This window comes from Oncorhynchus clarkii, chromosome 20, assembly GCF_045791955.1.
Source record: "Oncorhynchus clarkii lewisi isolate Uvic-CL-2024 chromosome 20, UVic_Ocla_1.0, whole genome shotgun sequence".
Classification (NCBI taxonomy): Eukaryota; Metazoa; Chordata; class Actinopteri; order Salmoniformes; family Salmonidae; genus Oncorhynchus; species Oncorhynchus clarkii.
This window is the reverse complement of record NC_092166.1, coordinates 30824019-30842063: the sequence shown is the minus strand read 5'-3', so window position 1 is coordinate 30842063 and position 18045 is coordinate 30824019. Positions and strand designations below refer to the sequence as shown.

Genomic DNA, 18045 nt, shown 5'->3' with positions numbered 1-18045 from the left:
TTATTAATGCTTCTCTTCTCTCTCTCTAGGATGGCTTGGATGCGTTGGTGTACGACCTTGACTTTCCAGCCTTGAGGAAAAACAAAAGCATCGACAACTTTTTGAATAGATGTAAGTAACTAGCCCATACGAGGCTCTTTTCCCCATTTGTCATCCTTCCTTTGAATCTGTGACTTCCACCATGTAGAACATGCGCACCAGTGTTTCCCCCAGGATTTTTTTCAGCAGTGGCGACAAAGTTAGCATACCTGGGGGGTGGTGGTGAGCGTGGCCAATGGCGCAATCTCCGATCAACATTTTTAGAGGCTTTCCTCTTGGCTGCAGAGACACAATTTAGCTGTTTCAAAGAGAAGTTCCTGCAAATCTACAGATTTTGCCATGGGGTTGAGAGAATCTGCTGTTTTTTAACCTAATTTTCTGCATTTCTACACAGCATGAGCCATGGCAAAATATCTGAGTGACTAAAACATAACAACAAAATCAATAGGGTCCCCATTTTAGATTCACCCCAATTTTGTGATATCCAATTGGTAGTTAGTCTTTTCCCATCGCCGCAACTCCCATACGGACCCGGGAGAGGCGAAGGTCGAGTTCCGTGCGTCCTCCGAAACACAACCCCGCCAAGCCGCACTGCTTCTTGACACACTGTTCGCTGAACTCGGAAGCCTACCGAACTAATGTGTCGAAGGAAACACCGTACACCTGGCGACTGTCTCAGTGTGCATGCGCCTGTCCCGGCCCGCCACAGGAGTCGCTAGAGCGCGATGGGACAAGGACATCCCGGCCGGCCGAACCCTCCCCTAACCCGGCAGACGTTGGGCCAATTGTGTGCCGCCTCATGGGTCTCCCGGTTGCGACACAGCCCGGTAATTGAACCCGGGCCTGTAGTGATGCCTGTCGTTTTTATTTTGGTGATTTTCGTTCTGATGATGTTATAAAATAATAAAGCGCTCCATTATCTTTTCTATATGTTTTATCTGGCTTTTGTCGTTTAAGTTTACACTTTATTTTGAGTCGCGGCAATGATTTAGCAGTGGCGGCAGGAGAGATTGGAGGCTGTTTTTAGGTCACTGCCTCGCCTCTGTCCAGTCCCGGGTATAATTGTCTGCAGCTTAGCCCACTCAGGGTCCCCAACAAAGGGGCTTTCATGAGAGACACCGTGTGGGTCACCAGCCAATCATGACACGTTCCCTTCACCACTACACCCTCTATGACTGTAAAACTTATGGAGGCTATGGCATTTTTACATATGGACTCGTCATTTGTGTTAGTGTCTCTATGATGACAATTCTTCACAAACTGTTCATTGTATTAGAAACAAACTATTGTTGAATTAGTCTAGTTGGTACTTTTTTCACGTTCAACTCGGGCTGGGTGATATACCGTATTTTACTATATACCAGTATTCTTGCACAGACCGGTTTGGGTTTTTCATTTACTTTCTATAATGGTATTTTTAATGTTTCAAAAAATGAAATGTCATACCGAAGTCCAGTGCGTGTAGTATCTGTTTTTATAGTTTCCTCCATTTGCTATTGGTCATCTTTCTCCCCCTCTTGCTGCATACCACTTCCCACACCACGCCCTGCCCCCTGTCACTCAAGGAGAGAGCAGTTGCTCAACCAGGGAGTCATGAGCACTTTTTTCCCCTTCACTTTTCACTTCTTCATGGTCAGATAGATGCGACAAGATGTTGGTGACAACTAGTGATGGGCAATTTGGAGTTATTTCAGTATTTGAATAACATAATGATATCCGGATAGTCAAAGTACATGTTTTCAATTATTATAATCATTTTTTATTTTATTTTTTTACTTCAATGGAGACTTGCTCACGCAACTCAGGAGGAACCGCCGGTAGTGGTGTGCAGGTCAGCTCTTTTGTTCACCTGCTCCTGCCTGCAATTACTAATAACGCATCTATTTTTTTTAAAATTTTGGGACAGGGTTTGCAGGATTTTGTTTTGTCATGTAGATGTTTCTGCTTATAATTTCAGACATTTTGGTAGGCTATTTGTTCTTCAACTTGTCTATAATTAGATACATATAGATTCTCTTTTGTCATATGTTGCCCTTGAAGACGAAATAAACCATTGCTCAACAGAATGTGGTTGAAATACTATCATATTTTATGATGAAGACAGCACCTCTACAGATCGTATCTAACGGAGCATTGCATTCTCAAGATGCAGAAAGAAATGAATCATTATTCTCCACTCCTGTTCCCAAGTAAACATTTTCCTCATTTGGTGTATAATTTTACTGCAAAAAATGCTTAATTCAGCAGAGGTTAAGACTATAGCCCTGTTCGCACGGTACTAATATTACCAGAGAACGTTGGTTATGTATTTGTTACCCCAGAATGTCTGTTATTCCAGAGAAGGATTTGACGGGATAAGTTTTTTCCAACCTGCCCCCTGTAATTCTTACTTAAAAAAAAAAAATAATAATAATAAAGTTGTGAAGATATTTCAACCAGTCCAGGCAATTTCAGGCCACACTGATAACATCTTTGGTATAGTGTCGCTATAATATTTGCATTGAGGAAGTGTGATCAATATCATTAGGATATTTTAGCTATCCGCAGTAGACATCCTAAATGCCCCCCAGCCTTCAGATGTGAGCTAAACGGCTAACTACAAATGACATTTTATTTACCAAATACAACAGGCTTAGACTTTACAGTGAAATGCTTACTTACAAGCCCTTACTAACCAACAATGCAGTTAAAAAATAAAAATAAAAGATTAACAAGGAATATAATACAAAAAATATGTAAGAAGTGAAAGTTACATAATTAAAGAGCAGCAGTAAAATAACAATAGCGAGGCTATATACAGGGGGCACCGGTTAGTCGAGGTAATATGTACATGTAGGTAGAGTTATAAAAGTGACTAGATAATAGATAATAACAGAGTAGCAGCAGTGTAGGAGAGGGGGGTCAATACAAATAGTCTGGGTAGTCTTTTGATTAGTTGTTCAGGAGTCTTATGGCTTGGGGGTAGAAGCTGTTATGGAGCCTTTTGGTCCTAGACTTGGCGCTCCAGTACCGCTTGCCATGTGGTAGCTGAGAGAACAGTCTTTGACCTGGGTGGCTGGAGTCCATTTTTAGGGCCTTCCTCTGACACTGCTTGGTCTAGAGGTCCTGGATGGCAGGAAGCTTGGCCCCAGTGATGTACTGGCCTGTACGCACTACCCTCTAGTGCCTTGCGTTGGCCGAGCAGTTGCCATACCAGGCAGTGATGCAACCAGTCAGGAAGCTCTAGATGGTGCAGCTGTATAACCTTTTGAGGATCTGAGGACCCTTGCCAAATCGTTTCAGTCTCCTGAGGGGGAATAGGTTTTGTTGTGCCCTCTTCACGACTGTCATGGTGTGCTTGGACCATGTTAGTTTGTTGGTGATGTGGACACCAAGGAACTTGAAGCTCTCAACCTGCTCCACCACAGCCGCATCGATGTGAATGGGGGTGTGCTCGGTCCTACTTTTCCTGTAGTCCACAATCATCTCCTTTGTCTTGGTCACTTTGAGGGAGAGGTTGTTATTCCTGGCACCACACGGCCAGATCTCTGACCTCCCATAGTGTTGTCGGTGATCAGGCCTACCACTGTTGTCATCGGCAAACTTAATGGTGGTGTAGGAGTCTGGCCGTGCAGTCATGAGTGAACAGTGAGTACAGGAGGGAACTGAACACGCACCCCTGAGGGACCCCTGTGTTGAGGAACAGCGTGGCGGATGTGTTGTTACCTACCCTTACCACCTGGGGGTTGCCCGTCAGGAAGTCCAGGATCCAGTTGCAGAGGGAGGTGTTTAGTCCCATGGTCCTTAGCTTAGTGATGAGCTTTGAGGGCACTATGGTGTTGAACGCTGAGCTGTTGTCAATGAATAGCATTCTCACATAGGTGTTCCTTTAGTCCAGATGTTAAAGGGCATTGTGAAGTGCAATAGAGATTGCATCATCTGTGGATCTGTTGATGCGGTATGCAAATTGGAGTGGGTCTAGGGTTTCTGGGATAATGGTGTTGATGTGAGCCATGACCAGCCTTTCAAAGCACTTCATGGCTACAGACGTGAGTGCTACTTGTCTGTAGTAATTTAGGCCGGTAACCTTAGTGTTCTTGGGCACAGGGACTATGGTTGTCTGCTTGAAACATGTTGGTATTATAGACTCGGACAGGGAAAGTTTGAAAATGTCAGTGAAGACACTTAAAAAAAAAATGTAGGCTATGGATGAGAAAGTGAATTTGTTCCAAATGTTTAGCTCAGTTGTATGCTGCTTTGCGATCTATTAAAAGCAGGGGTTGCATTAAATATCAAATCAAATGTATTTATATAGCCCTTATTACATCAGCTGATATATCGAAGTGCTGTACAGAAACCCAGCCTAAAACCCCAAGCACGCTATTAGTTTCTGTCTGCTAGTTTATTTTCTTAGTAAATGCTGACTGAAGGTAAATAGGCACAACCTTTTTTTATGACGCATATGGCGACGTTCAAGTCATTCCCACAAAACGTATAAACAAAAGCATTCATTGTGAAGTTGCAACACGGTCTTGCAACAAAAGTTGATACATGTAGGCCCGTCATATATAGGCTATGCACAGCATTTCATTCAATTTATCGAATCGTTATTGTTTTCTTGCTCAAATATCAAGAAACACCTGTAAAACTTTTATCTCAAAACACAAGGATGTCGATTCGCACGGCACGAGTATTATCAGAGGACTTTGCCAAAAAACAGTAGGTTTTTCAGGTTAGTCAATGCCCAGATTTCAATTTCCGTTTAACCCATCTAAACGATAGGCTACGGTTTCCTCGACATGCCATAGACCTATTTGAAGTCCCGTCTTGTGACTGTCGAATTTTTATAGTGCCTCGCAATCATCCTCTTTTACCACTTCAAATCTTTTCAAAACATTTTCTGGCCCTCCCTTCTCTTTATTTTTGACTCTCCTTTCCCAGCTTTTGTCTAATTGAATTGAATTTCGACAGTTATTTTTGCCTCAGTGGATAAATCTGTCTGCTAGTTTATTTTCTTAGCAAATGCTGGCTGAAGGTAATTGTGTTAGCCGTGAATGCTAATTGCTAGTTAGCTGGCTAGCTAGTAGGGATCTGAACAATGGAAAATGTTTCTGAATGTTTAAACGTTTTTCCCCTTAAAATTATAAGAAAGGAATATAATTCCACGTCAATTTCACACTCCAGCGTCGCTGCTAGAGCAACAGTTTGGTCTCATGATGCGTCCCTTTCGGATGGCCTGGACTACCATTACTGTACCTCAATTTCAACTGGCAAAGTTAACATTTCTTTCTCGTTTAACTTCTTAAAGTATTGCCATACAGGACTTTGCTGCTGTCGCTTGCCTTTCTCTGCCATTGTTCCAACTGTTAACGATGCTAACTAGGCAAGTCCGTTAAGAACAAATTCTTATTTACAATGACGGCCGGCCAAACCACCCCAGCCCAATCATGGCCGGTTGTGATACAGCCTGGATGTAGCGGTGGAGTGTCGACTCCAACTCCTTGCACATCGACTCCATTTTTTTTTGTTGCCCATATCATGCAGCTCTGCGTGTGGAAATTAAAACAAAAGTCCAGGAAATGCAGAAATTGGTTAAAATGCTGCAATATTGTTGTTGGATTGAGCATTATAAAACTGTGTGTTGCCACCCTGGTGTCATGAACTACTCATAAAGCATATTTTGAACTTTTATTATTCAAAAACATAAAATAACATGAATTAGAAAAATAAGTTCAACAGCCAAGTGTTGGAGAGGCCTCGATGGACATTAATGGATTAGCTGTGTTGTGAGGGGGACTTGTTGCCAATGGGATGCTTCCCTTCAGGGGTTCTGTACTCCTTGTACTGCTAGTGCTCTCTTTCTTGCAAACTGCTAGCCCATGACATGTAGTCCAATCATATTCTTTATCACACATGAGCCTATACGCATAGACTCAGTCACATTAGCCGACAGCACAAACACGTGGTTTAAAGCTGGAATCCGTAGTGGTGAAACTACCACGCCCGTTTAGGATATTATATTACTTCAAACCACAAACAGTTTTCTTCCCCTCGGGCATCATTGCACATCATTGCGTGATAGAACAGAAGAGTATTTACTACAAAAATATTTATCACGAATCGCCTCCTCTCTGTTTACATAAACAAAACAATGACAAATGAGCCTGGGGCGACCAGTGGTGTTGGTTCACCTTATGCGGATCTCGGCTTAAATGCTTCTCAAAATGTATTTTAATCCCATTTTTTCAATACCATTTCTCAAGTAAGGATCATGTTCTTTACCTTCTTGAAACTGTAACTGCTGGAAATGACTGCATCAAAATGTTCTGATTTTAATGGTCCATGGCTTTATTTTGTAGATCAGTTGAACTGTGATACTGGACTCTGGCGCAGTGGAAATGTGTTCTCTGGATGAATGAATCACGCTTCACCTTCTGGAAATCAGTCGGAATAATCTAGGTTTGGCGGGTGCTAGGTGAACTCTACCTGCCCCGATGCATAGTGCCAACTGTAAAGTTTGGTGGAGGAATAATGTCTGTGGCTGTTTTTCATGGTTCGGGCTAGGCCCATTTGTTCCAGTCAAGGGAAATCTTAACGCTACAGATTACAGTGGCATTCTAGACTATTCTGTGCTTCCGACTTTGAGGCAACAGTTTGGGGAAGGCCCTTTCCTGTTTCAGCATGGCAATGCCCGCGTGCACAAAGCGAGGTCCATACAGGTTTTTCGAGATCGGTGTGGAAGAACTTAACTGGCATGCACAGAGCCCTGACCTCAACCCCATCAAACACCTTTGGGATGAGTTGGAACACCGACTACGAGCCAGGCCTAATCGCCCAACATCGTTGCCCGACCTCACTAATGCTCTTGTGGCTGAATGGAAGCAAATCCCCTCAGCAATGTTTCATCATCTAGTGGAAATCCTTCCCAGAAGAGTGGAGGCTGTTATAACAGCAAAGGGGGAACCAACTCCATATGAATGCCCATGATTTTGGAATGAGCTGTTCGACAAGCAGGTGTCCACATACTTTTGGTCATGTAGTGTACTTCAGATATCCAGTGAGGGTACTGACAGGTTTTCATCTGCTGTTGAGCCTTTTTTTTCCCGATTCTGAATTCTCAGTCAGTGGACAAAATCCTCATACTCACTAATTAACCCAGTTTACTAATGATAAACCCTTGCCCTGCTCTAACTGGTTTCCTCTTAATGTCATCTCTCCTCCTCAGATAAGGACACCATCGGTAAGATCCGGGACCTGCGGATGAAAGCAGAGGACTATGAGGTGGTCAAGGTTATCGGGAGGGGTGCTTTTGGAGAAGTGCAGTTGGTGAGGATAACCATTATGGTTATGCTAATTTGTCCTCCAGTGAATTACATTAACTGTCATTTGTCTGTCTGCTTGCCCTTTTTTATAAATCTGGTGCAGCCGTATGAAATAATTATATGGCTTAAGTCTTTGTTTTCATCTGTATGGAAGCCCAGTGTACATCCTAAGAAGACTGCTCTCCCGTCTCTCCCAGGTAAGACACAAAGCCACCAGGAAGGTGTACGCCATGAAGCTGCTTAGCAAGTTTGAAATGATCAAAAGGTCGGACTCTGCTTTCTTCTGGGAGGAGAGGGACATCATGGCCTTTGCCAACAGCGCCTGGGTTGTGCAGGTATAGATAATTGAATAACAGTTTATTTTTTATAGCAACTCCCTAGTGTCGTCCTCACTTTGCCTACTAGGAACAATCTGCAAGGAAGCCCGGTGATTGAGTTTAATGTAACAGAATATTCATGCAATTTCTAGTTTTGGGTCTTTTAACTGTCCATTCCTCCTGCTTATGTTTGGTCACTAACCCTAAGCCCCCCCCCCCCATCCCAGCTGTTTTATGCGTTCCAGGATGACCGTTACCTCTACATGGTGATGGAGTACATGCCCGGTGGAGACCTGGTCAACTTGATGAGCAACTATGACGTCCCCGAGAAGTGGGCCCGTTTCTACACTGCTGAGGTGGTGCTGGCTCTGGACGGGATCCACGCCATGGGCTTCATACACAGGTATACTTACAGGGCTTCTCTTTCTCTTCGCCTCCACTGTAAAGGTTGCTCTTGAATGTCTCCACTTCTATGTCAGTTCTGTCGTGGCAGTTCTCGCCACCCTTCCAAAGCCTCCCTGAATTGGAGAAAGCCGCTCTTTCTCTTGACTTGGTCTTGAAAATGGCAGTTTTAATGTACCGTTGTTGGTTTGAGAACGCTTTGGTTGTATAATATCATGTCTTAGGTTCGAGAGGTGCTGGTTTGTTATATTACTGTGTCTTTGTCTTTTCAGGGACGTGAAGCCTGATAACATGTTGCTAGACAAAGCGGGCCACTTGAAGTTGGCAGACTTTGGGACCTGTATGAAAATGAACAAGGTAGCTATCGCACTAGCCTTCCAATTCACCACGACTGAAAATGAGGAGTTAGTCGACAGTTCGACACCTTGTAGAGTAGACTGTTGGTCTTCTCGGATCCCGAAATTGAGATCCGAACCGGATTGGATCTGCAAAATTTCCATCCGACATCAACAGGGACCCTTTAAAATATATATATATTTTTAAGATAATACCGGATCCGAGGTAGACCAGATCCAACCCAAAATATGTCAGAGATGGTGGAGAATTTTATCGGACATGACCCAGTTTATCAATAGCCTAGAGATTTACCATTCAAATAAATTAGTTTTTTTTTACCAGTCTAATTGATTGTTTGACCGTATAATTTATACATAAAATAATCTAATCATTGATATGGAACTCAAAAGATATGTCTGGATTAAGTGCCACCTGAGACGAGCTAATTCGTGTTATTTTTTGTGCCGTGGTATTTGTTTTGGTATCGTGATACTAAACCTGGTATCGAAGTCAACATTCTGGAATCGTGACAACACTAGTTGCAAGTTTCTCTAGCGAGCTCAAGCCAGACCGAGAGAGAGAAAGAGGCAGACAGGCGGCGGAGAGATATTAATGCATTTGGCTGAACTGACTGCCATGCGTAGCATGATTTAACCGTGCATCAATCTTTATAACGGTTTAGCAGTTTAACACATTTACTTTCCATTTTTCCTCATACATATCAGCTACGTAGGCTTACAATTTTTGTTGCTTTCTTGTACTGACAGCTTATGCATTTTATGCAGATAAGCATTGTACGATGCGAGACACAGCTGTGTTTTATAAATACGGTAGTATAGCAGTATAATATGAGGCTGTGTTTCAGGATGGTATGGTACGATGCGACACAGCAGTGGGAACACCAGACTACATTTCGCCAGAGGTACTAAAATCCCAGGGAGGGGATGGATATTATGGCCGGGAGTGTGACTGGTGGTCCGTGGGAGTCTTCCTGTACGAAATGCTCGTTGGTGAGTCGCAATTACGTGCCTTTTTCTCACACTGTTACGATGGGAAACAAACTGATCATATGAACTTGTTGTAGTTCTGGAGCAGAGTATTCCCATCAACTCGCAGACAGGACATAACAAAATTCTCCTGGTTAGTACTTAACATCTTTCCCTTGTTTTGTCATGTTGCAAGGAACATGCACTAAAGGAACCATGAATCCATACTATACAATGATGAAGTTGAAAATAATACTATCATGTGTTTTCACATTGGCCACTGGTTGCATATCACATGCCTGATTTATTTTATTAGGATCCCCATTAGCTGTTGCAAAAGCAGCGCTACTTTTCCTGAGGTCCACACAAAACATGACAATACAGAACATCAATAGACAAGAATAGCTCAAGGACAGAACTATATATATATATATATATATATATATATATATATATATATATATATATATATATATATATATATATAATTTTTTTTAAAAGGCACACGTAGCATAGATATCAATGCATACACACAAACTAAGTCAAGAAAACAACATTTCACACACTGAACCTGGGTGGATGTGACCTCTGGAATGACCCTGGGCTTCCAGTGTTGTTGTTTATTTGTCGCGTGTGCTTTTCCAGTATGTTTATTTGTGATGGTTTTGTCGGAACTTATTGTAGACATTCCAGTAACCTAAAAGAAGTGGATAGGATGTTTAACCGGCAGATCCAAAGATTATGGTTCGGCATATGGATCAAAATTGGTTACGGTGAAAGGTCGACGTAAAGTTAAGGAGGTAGCAAACCACCTTTGTGAACCATTGAAAATCTGGCTGTATATACAGTGCATTCGTGAAGTATTCAGACCTCTTGACATTTTCCACATTTTGTTACGTTAATGTCGTCTTCTAAAATTGATTAAATATTTTTTCCCCTCCCTCAATCTACAAACAATACCCAATAATGACAGAGTAAATACAGGTTTTTAGATTTTTTTTGCAAATGTATTAATAATAAACAACTGAAAATAAATTTACCTAAGTATTTAGTTCCTTTAGTCAGTACTTTGTTGATGCACCTATGGCAGCGATTACAGCATTGAGTCTTCTTGGGTATGACGCTACAAGCTTGGCACACCTCTATTTGGGAGTTTTCCCCCCATTCTTCTCTGCCGATCCACTCAAGCTCTGTCAGGTTGAATGGGGAGTGTTACTGCACAGCTATTTTCAGGTCTCCTGATATGTTCGGTCGGGTTGGGGACAAGAGACCATGTTCCGAAGCCACTCCTGACCTTGTGCTTAGTGTCGTTGTCCTGTTGGAAGGTGAACTTTGGCCCCAGTCAAAGGTTCTGAGCTCTCTGGAGCAGGTTTTCATCAATGATCTCTCTGTACTTTGCTCCGTTCATCTTTCCCTCGATCCTGGCTAGTCTCCCAGTCCCTGCCGCTGAGAAACATCCCCACAGCATGATGCTGTCACCATAGGGATGGTGCCAGGTTTCCTCCAGATGTGACATCTTGCATCCAGAGAATCTTGTTTCTCATGGTCCGAGAGTACTTTAGGTGCCTTTTGGCAAACTCCAAGCGGGCTGTCATGTGCCTTTTTACTGAGGAGTAGCTTCTGTCTAGCACTCTACCATAAAGCCCTGATTGGTGGAGTCCTGCAGAGATGGGAGAACCTTCCAGAAGGACAACCATCTCCACCGAGGAATTCTGGAGCTCTGTCAGCTTGACCATCGGGTTCTTGGTCACCTCCCTGACCAAGGCCCTTCTCCTATGATTCCTCAGTTTGGCCGAGCGGCCTGCTCTTGATGGTTACAAACTTCTTCCATTTAAGAATGATGGAGGCCACTGTGATCTTGGGGACCTTCAATACTGCAGACATTTTTTGATACCCTTCCTCGGCTCAATCCTGTCTCGGAGCTCTACGGTCAATTCCTTCGGCCTCATGGCTTGGTTTTTGCTCTGACATGCACTGTCATCCGTGAGACCTTATATTGACAAGTGTGTGCCTTTGCAAATCATGTCCAATCAATTGAGTTTATCACAGGTGGACAATCAAGTTGTAGAAACATCTCAAGGATGATCAATGGAAACAGGATGCACCTAAGCTCAATTTCGAGTCTCATAGCAAAGGGTCTGAGTACTTAGGTAAATCAGGTATTTGTTTTTTATTTGTAATAAATGTGCAACATTTTCAAAACTTGTTTCCGTTTGTCATTATGGGGTATTGTGTGTAGATTGATGAGGAAAAACAATTTGATAAATTTTCGAATAAGTTTGTAACAAAATGTGATCCCGAATGCACTGCACTAGCTAACCCCAATGCCTTTGGTTTTGTGTGCCTATAGGTGACACACCGTTCTATGCTGACTCGTTGGTGGGGACGTACAGTAAGATCATGAACCACAAGAACGCCCTGACCTTCCCTGATGACAGCGACATCTCCAAGGATGCCAAGAACCTTATCTGTGCCTTCCTGACTGACAGGTGAGGATGATGGTGGTTCAGAGGGGCCCGACTTAGAAAGAGATGTTATAGTCTGAAAGGGATAGTGCAAGATTTATCTACTTGTCCAGTCAGCTTAACTCATTGAAGGAAGTTAACGGTAGTTTTGCACGCAATTGCTAACTAGTTAGTGCAATGACTGGAAGTTTATGGGATCAGCTAGCATTGCGCCGACACATCAAACTGCACACAATTGTATCCAGAAGTTCATCTGACTGTCAATTAAGCCCTTTATCTATTTACCCAATCTCTCACTATCCCTCTCTCTGTTTCACCAATGATTTTCCATGTGAACACAGCTAGAAAGGGAATAGTGTTATGAACTCATTGATTGGATTCGACTTAAGTCTTTGAGAAATGACTTAAACATCGAGCAGTGATCTTTTGAAAAGCTGTCAATCATGTCTAAATGCTTTCACTGGGTTGTGCTCGGAGACTGTTAGATGCAAAGCCATAGACTTTGATTAATAATGGACGTTATCGGTGGATGGCAGAATCGCTAAACTGTACGTCCTCTGTTCCTGTGTTTTAATTTGTCACCAGGGAGGTAAGACTGGGTCGCAATGGGGTGGATGAGATCAAGAGACATCCTTTCTTCAAGAACGACCAGTGGACATGGGAGAACATCCGAGACAGTGAGTTCCGTTCAGGTTTCATGCTTCCTTTGAAGGGGAGGGGCGTTACATTCTGTATTGTTCTGTTGACAAATGTCACAGATAGCCAGACATGCTATAATATCATGTTTTCCAATTTTTTTTTTATTTTTTTTTAATTTATTTTTTTACCTTTATTTAACCAGGCAAGTCAGTTAAGAACAAATTCTTATTTTCAATGACGGCCTGGGAACAGTGGGTTAACTGCCTGTTCAGGGGCAGAACGACAGATTTGTACCTTGTCAGCGCGGGGGTTTGAACTCGCAACCTTCCGGTTACTAGTCCAACGCTCTAACCACTAGGCTACCCTGCCGCCCCGACCTACTAAAGACAGTCACAGGAAATTTCAGAATAAGAACCATTCATTTCATTCAGAATCACAACCAATGAATTCCACGATTTCATTGTGTGAACCTAGATGGTTGATTTTGAGGGTGAGAATGGGGAGGAAAGCTTTCCTCGGTCATGTCCAGTAGGTAGAAAAAAAAACATTTTGAAACTGGGAGGTACTACCTAAACTTGTCCAATAAGAATGGCTAATTTTGGTTTTCTGTTGCAAATAGTTTTTGCTGCGGCGTACCCTACTGAACAGGAGCCTGGCATTAGTATTCATGTGGTCTCCGGCTACAGCAGAGAGATTAGAGGCGGGAGGCTAAATGTAAATCGAGTGGCTGTAGCAGCTCTCAGGATCGCTTGAGCTTTCAAAAGTCTGCATTTTCAAAACGCAGACCAACCAAAAAGCTGCGTTTTTAATAGATTTCACCTGCGTTCTAATTAAACAAACAGACAAAATATATATACATGGGTCCTCTCGGTGTTCTAGAATGCAGGAAAATTGGCCTCCCGGGTGGCGCAGTAGTCTAAGGCACTGCATCACAGTGCTAGCTGTGCCACCAGAGACTCTGGGTTCGCGCCTCTCCAAAAGGAAAAATTCGATAAGTGTTGACACACTCACGAAAATAGGCTAATCAAACACTGGTTCGAACTCAAGCAAACAAACTAGTGTGAAAACGGCAACATAGCAAACGTTGTCGATGTGCACACGCATCCTATCTTACTTCCTCATTTCCACTCCCTCTGTTTTTCTCGATTTTCTCCTTTCGGCAGCCTGGTCAAAAATGGTCTGTGCCTTATCAAAGTAAACATTTCGGGACTACGGTGCCCCCATTTTGAAATTTTAATTAGTGTCTGTGGGTTCTGGGAGCTGCATCCCCTTTCAGCGGGAACACTGGACTTGGGGAGGACCACAGAAAGCTCCCCGAGCTGAGCCTGTGCTGGGAACACGTTACAAAGACCATTGACAGAGCGACCAGCCGGGCACACCCTCCCTGCAGAGAGAGTGGTTGTCAGCCAGAGGTTGGGGAGGATGAGACTTTTCAGATAATTGCAGCGGGTCTATTTAAATATAAAAAGTTGGAATACTGTGTGAATGCGACCCCTGGCTCTTTACCGGGTTTATATGAAGTAATCTGAAGCGCTGCGGTCAGCGCTTTGGCTGGGACCCACTGGCCCTGCTCCGGCCTACTCTTCCATGGCACCAGCTGTCCTAGCTAATACGTCGTACTGTGTCAACTGTCAGACTGAATGCTGGTGTTTTATAGTTGATGCATTTGATCTCCAAGCAACCTAGCCTGCATCCAAATGTAGGCTAGATTGACAAGATGCTGTTTTATATAATATAATGGGGGCGATAGACTGACCTATTTGACAGTAGAGGTGCTTCTTGCCTCAGTTTAGGACGGACATTTCCGCTACAACATGCTCTCAACTCAGTGTGGCTCTGCATCAACTCATAGAAAACTAGTAGAATACCTCTCCATCTGCAGTGAGTCACGTTTCTCTCTTCTCTCCTCCACCTTCTGTCCATCTGTGTTTCCAGCGGCGGCCCCGGTGGTGCCTGAGCTGAGCAGCGACATCGACACCAGTAACTTTGACGACATCGAGGCGGACCGGGGAGACGAGGAGACCTTCCCCATACCAAAGGCCTTTGTGGGCAACCAGCTGCCCTTTGTGGGCTTCACCTACTATAGCAGTCATCAGTAAGTCTTACTCCGCATAGCCAGGCTTCAAACTACTACAGCAATCGTCAGTGATGCTCTTAAGGCCCTTTTTCCTGGAGAATTTCCATCGATTATTAGTCCAAAACGGTGTCCAGTGTATGTATTGGCACTGTCTGCTTAGCCAGGCTTCATCAACTACTGTCACTGTTAGTCTTTACCTTTACACCAAGGCCCCTAACCACAGTCGAAATAGTCAGGCTGCACCTACTGGAGCAATCATCAGTTAGTCTAATGTCAACTACAGTCATCACATTCTAGGCTGCACCTATTAGAACAGGCGTGTTTGCGGGCCGGTTCCGGGCTGTAAACACATTCAATCTGGGCGCGCGGGCGGTTTGAGTAAAACAAGTTTTGGGGATTTATAATGGACCTACTTTTATAGTCTCTTCACTCTGCCCAGCTTGCTAACGGTCATCGAAACGAATGGTAGACTGTCAAGAAGTGTCGGAAATTCTAAAAGCCATGGATATGGGACTATTTATTGCTAATTTAGAGAGGCAAGGAAATATAACCAATTTTAAGTGCGGCCATCCGGACCTCGGTGAACGAATGCGGTCAGCGGGACCAAATTAGTTTGACACCCCTGTACTAGAGCCATTAAGCCATTTTTTTAAAATACCGCCACAGAAATATCACGCAACCTGTTTAAATCACCCAGAGCTTGTTAGACCTGCACATGTCTCAAACCGCAGACTAGGTAACCTGACCTAGATAACAACCACAACATGTTTGACCCATAGGGATGTGTTTTCACGGTGTGGTCAGGTTATCCGTGGCTCAGGTCAGGGAAGTGTGGTCCTACTGTTGCCTCTGACGAGATCTGATCCTCCTGTTGTGGTCTATTCTCCAGGTTTTCCCGGAGCTCCAGCACCAAGAGCGTTGACAAACGCAGCAGCTCCACCAAGGAAGACAAGAGCCATGTGAGTACTCACTTGGATATTAAAACGAAGATACTGTTGCATCTGCAGTTGCGTTACTACTTTCTGTATAGGCAAAAAAGACGGCAAGTTTATTGGGATGGGCACGGTTAATCTGTTAATTGAATATCCGAACGGATTAGATTACTTGAGTGGGTTCAGGAATAAATAAATACAAATAAGTGTAGGCCTATTTTAGCAATGGGAAAAGCTTTGTCTAAGTTATCCTCGAGACATTGTTACCTACAAGGGTATACAATCGCATTGAAAAGTGTTAATTCAATAAAATGTGAATGGTGTAATGGTGCATTGAGCTACTGCTGCTATTTCCGACCTTGCAATAGCTATTAAATGGCGCGCACCTAGCAGTTTCCACAGGACCTGACACAGATCAAGACAAAACACTCACCAGAAAACCTTTTCGGTATCAGAATCAGTTCCATAGATGGCGAAAATAGGACTTCTTTCTCACTGTTGCCATTACTCCAAACCACCGGGTTAAAGCAGTCTACTTCTGCCACGTGCATTTGCATCATTACCCTAGTTTTATTGACGTTTTTGTCATTTTAGAAGACAAAGAGTATCTGTTTAACGTGTTATACGTTGTTTGTCGTTCAGCTGGAGAACCTGCAGAAGAGGATCTACCAGCTAGAAGAACAACTCCACAGTGAGATGCAGCTGAAGGACGAAATGGAGCAGAAGTGCAGGTACACAACCTGCCAATCAGTTCCGATAACTTCCATCTCCAGCTAGACAAATACACACTGCTGGTTTTGAGAGAGAAAACAACCCGTCTGTCTTTTTCAAAGAACAATGCGCTTGATCTCAAGTCGTCCCCATTTTAGAAGGCCAAGCAAAGCAATTTTAAAAGTGCAAATCTGTGTCTTTTTAGGGCCTCGAACACAAAGCTTGACAAGATCATGAAAGAGCTGGACGAGGAGGTGAGTGAATATCTCGGATTCTGCGACACAATTGAAGTCGAATGGATAATAACGATCTACAGTAGTCTACAAAATGTGTTTTAAAAAAAACAACACATAATATAGGGCCGACATGCTCTGTACTTTGAGGACTTACTCCTGTCCTCCCTTCCCTCCCAGGGCAACGTGAGGAAGGGTGTGGAGGCCAGCATGTCCCTGCTGGAGAAAGACAAGATGATGATCCAGCACCGAGCCACCGAGTACCAAAGAAAGGCCGACCAGGAGGCCGAGAAGAGACGCAACTTGGAGAACGAGGGTAAGGATTGTTTTTGTCCTCTCTCATTCACCCGATCATTTCATCTCTTTTCAATCTGCCCCCGTTTAAGTCCAAACCTCTGTTTTAGAATCATGTCTATAACATGTGTTTTTAACACTGATTATGAACAAATATGATCATAGGTGTGTATAGAATGTATTACAGATTGTATACAAGTGGTTTGGCCATTATATTGACAGGGTTTGTACAGGGTTAATGCTACAGTATAATCCATGATAAGATCTCTCCCCGGGGCTGTAGTGGTTCAAATACCCGAGCCGGCAAGGTTAAAAATCTGTTAAGGTGCTCTTGAGCAAGGCACTTAACCCTCATTTTCTCCAGGGGCGCCGTACTACTATGTCTGACCCTGTAAAACGACACATTTCACTGCACCTGTCCGGTGTATGTGACAATGCATATATACCTTTGTAGCATCCCTCTCCTCCCTGAAGTTGGAGAGCGTCCCAAAATGGCACCCTGTTCCATATAAAGTGGACAAAGTTTGACCGGGGCCCGTAGGGAATAGGGCGCTATTTAGGGCGTAGCTTTGATCTGGCCCGAACAGATGTTTGTCCCAACTGGATTACTACTCACCCTGGCCGAGCAAGACTAGAGCTGCTTGACCCGCTAGTCTGGTTGTCTGCTAGTCTCTGTCCCTCTGACGAGCAGTCTTAACCCAGACACACATCATCTGAGACCCTCCCATTGACTGGGACCAGTGGCTCGCTGTGAATTCAAGCACAACCAGATCCGGTACCATAAACGGAGCACTTTAAATGCAACACGTGAGCAAGTCCCATGCACAAAAAAACAGGTTCTTGATACGGTTAGTTTAGTGTAGCGTCATGTTTTGAAAGGTACGTGTGTGTGTGTGAAGATTTACTTAATCTTTGATTTGACTCCTCTTACTCTCTCTCGTCTCAGTGTCCACTCTGAAGGAGCAGCTTGAGGACATGAGGAAAATCTGCCAAAACTCTCAGGCCTCGAATGACAAGATCCTACAGTTGCAAAATCAGGTACAGTATCTCACACACACACACACACTGCTCTCTTTGATTACCATTCACACAGCACAGGGGTCAGTGTAGTTGTGAGGGGGTTGTTTGAGGTCTGTGTCAATGTAGTAGTCGGCTCATCCAATCAAAGAGTCAGAATGTCTGTCAAAGTTCAGAATCTGGGGTCAACGGTACAGACGGTGAAGGCGATGTGTGAGGGATGTTAGTTTTGAGGGTTAGTTTTGTGAGACGGGTCAAGGAGAGGGCAGGCCAGGTTTTAACCACAGATCAAGGAT

At 43.7% G+C, this 18045-nt stretch overlaps 1 protein-coding gene across 5 annotated transcripts in view; it reads left to right on the top strand.

Moving 5' to 3' along the window:
- Nucleotides 1-18045, top strand: part of LOC139376188 (rho-associated protein kinase 1-like) — a 66780-nt gene that overhangs the window by 33491 nt on the left and 15244 nt on the right. For all 5 annotated transcript variants that reach the window (XM_071118467.1, XM_071118470.1, XM_071118466.1 and 2 more), the window contains exons 2-15: nucleotides 30-111; nucleotides 7244-7344; nucleotides 7538-7675; nucleotides 7885-8060; nucleotides 8332-8416; nucleotides 9261-9405; nucleotides 11732-11870; nucleotides 12432-12523; nucleotides 14421-14580; nucleotides 15452-15521; nucleotides 16137-16225; nucleotides 16411-16459; nucleotides 16619-16754; nucleotides 17679-17770. In XM_071118467.1, coding sequence (XP_070974568.1) covers nucleotides 30-111; nucleotides 7244-7344; nucleotides 7538-7675; nucleotides 7885-8060; nucleotides 8332-8416; nucleotides 9261-9405; nucleotides 11732-11870; nucleotides 12432-12523; nucleotides 14421-14580; nucleotides 15452-15521; nucleotides 16137-16225; nucleotides 16411-16459; nucleotides 16619-16754; nucleotides 17679-17770 — 1554 coding nt within the window. The remainder of the gene's footprint in view (nucleotides 1-29; nucleotides 112-7243; nucleotides 7345-7537; nucleotides 7676-7884; nucleotides 8061-8331; nucleotides 8417-9260; nucleotides 9406-11731; nucleotides 11871-12431; nucleotides 12524-14420; nucleotides 14581-15451; nucleotides 15522-16136; nucleotides 16226-16410; nucleotides 16460-16618; nucleotides 16755-17678; nucleotides 17771-18045) is intronic.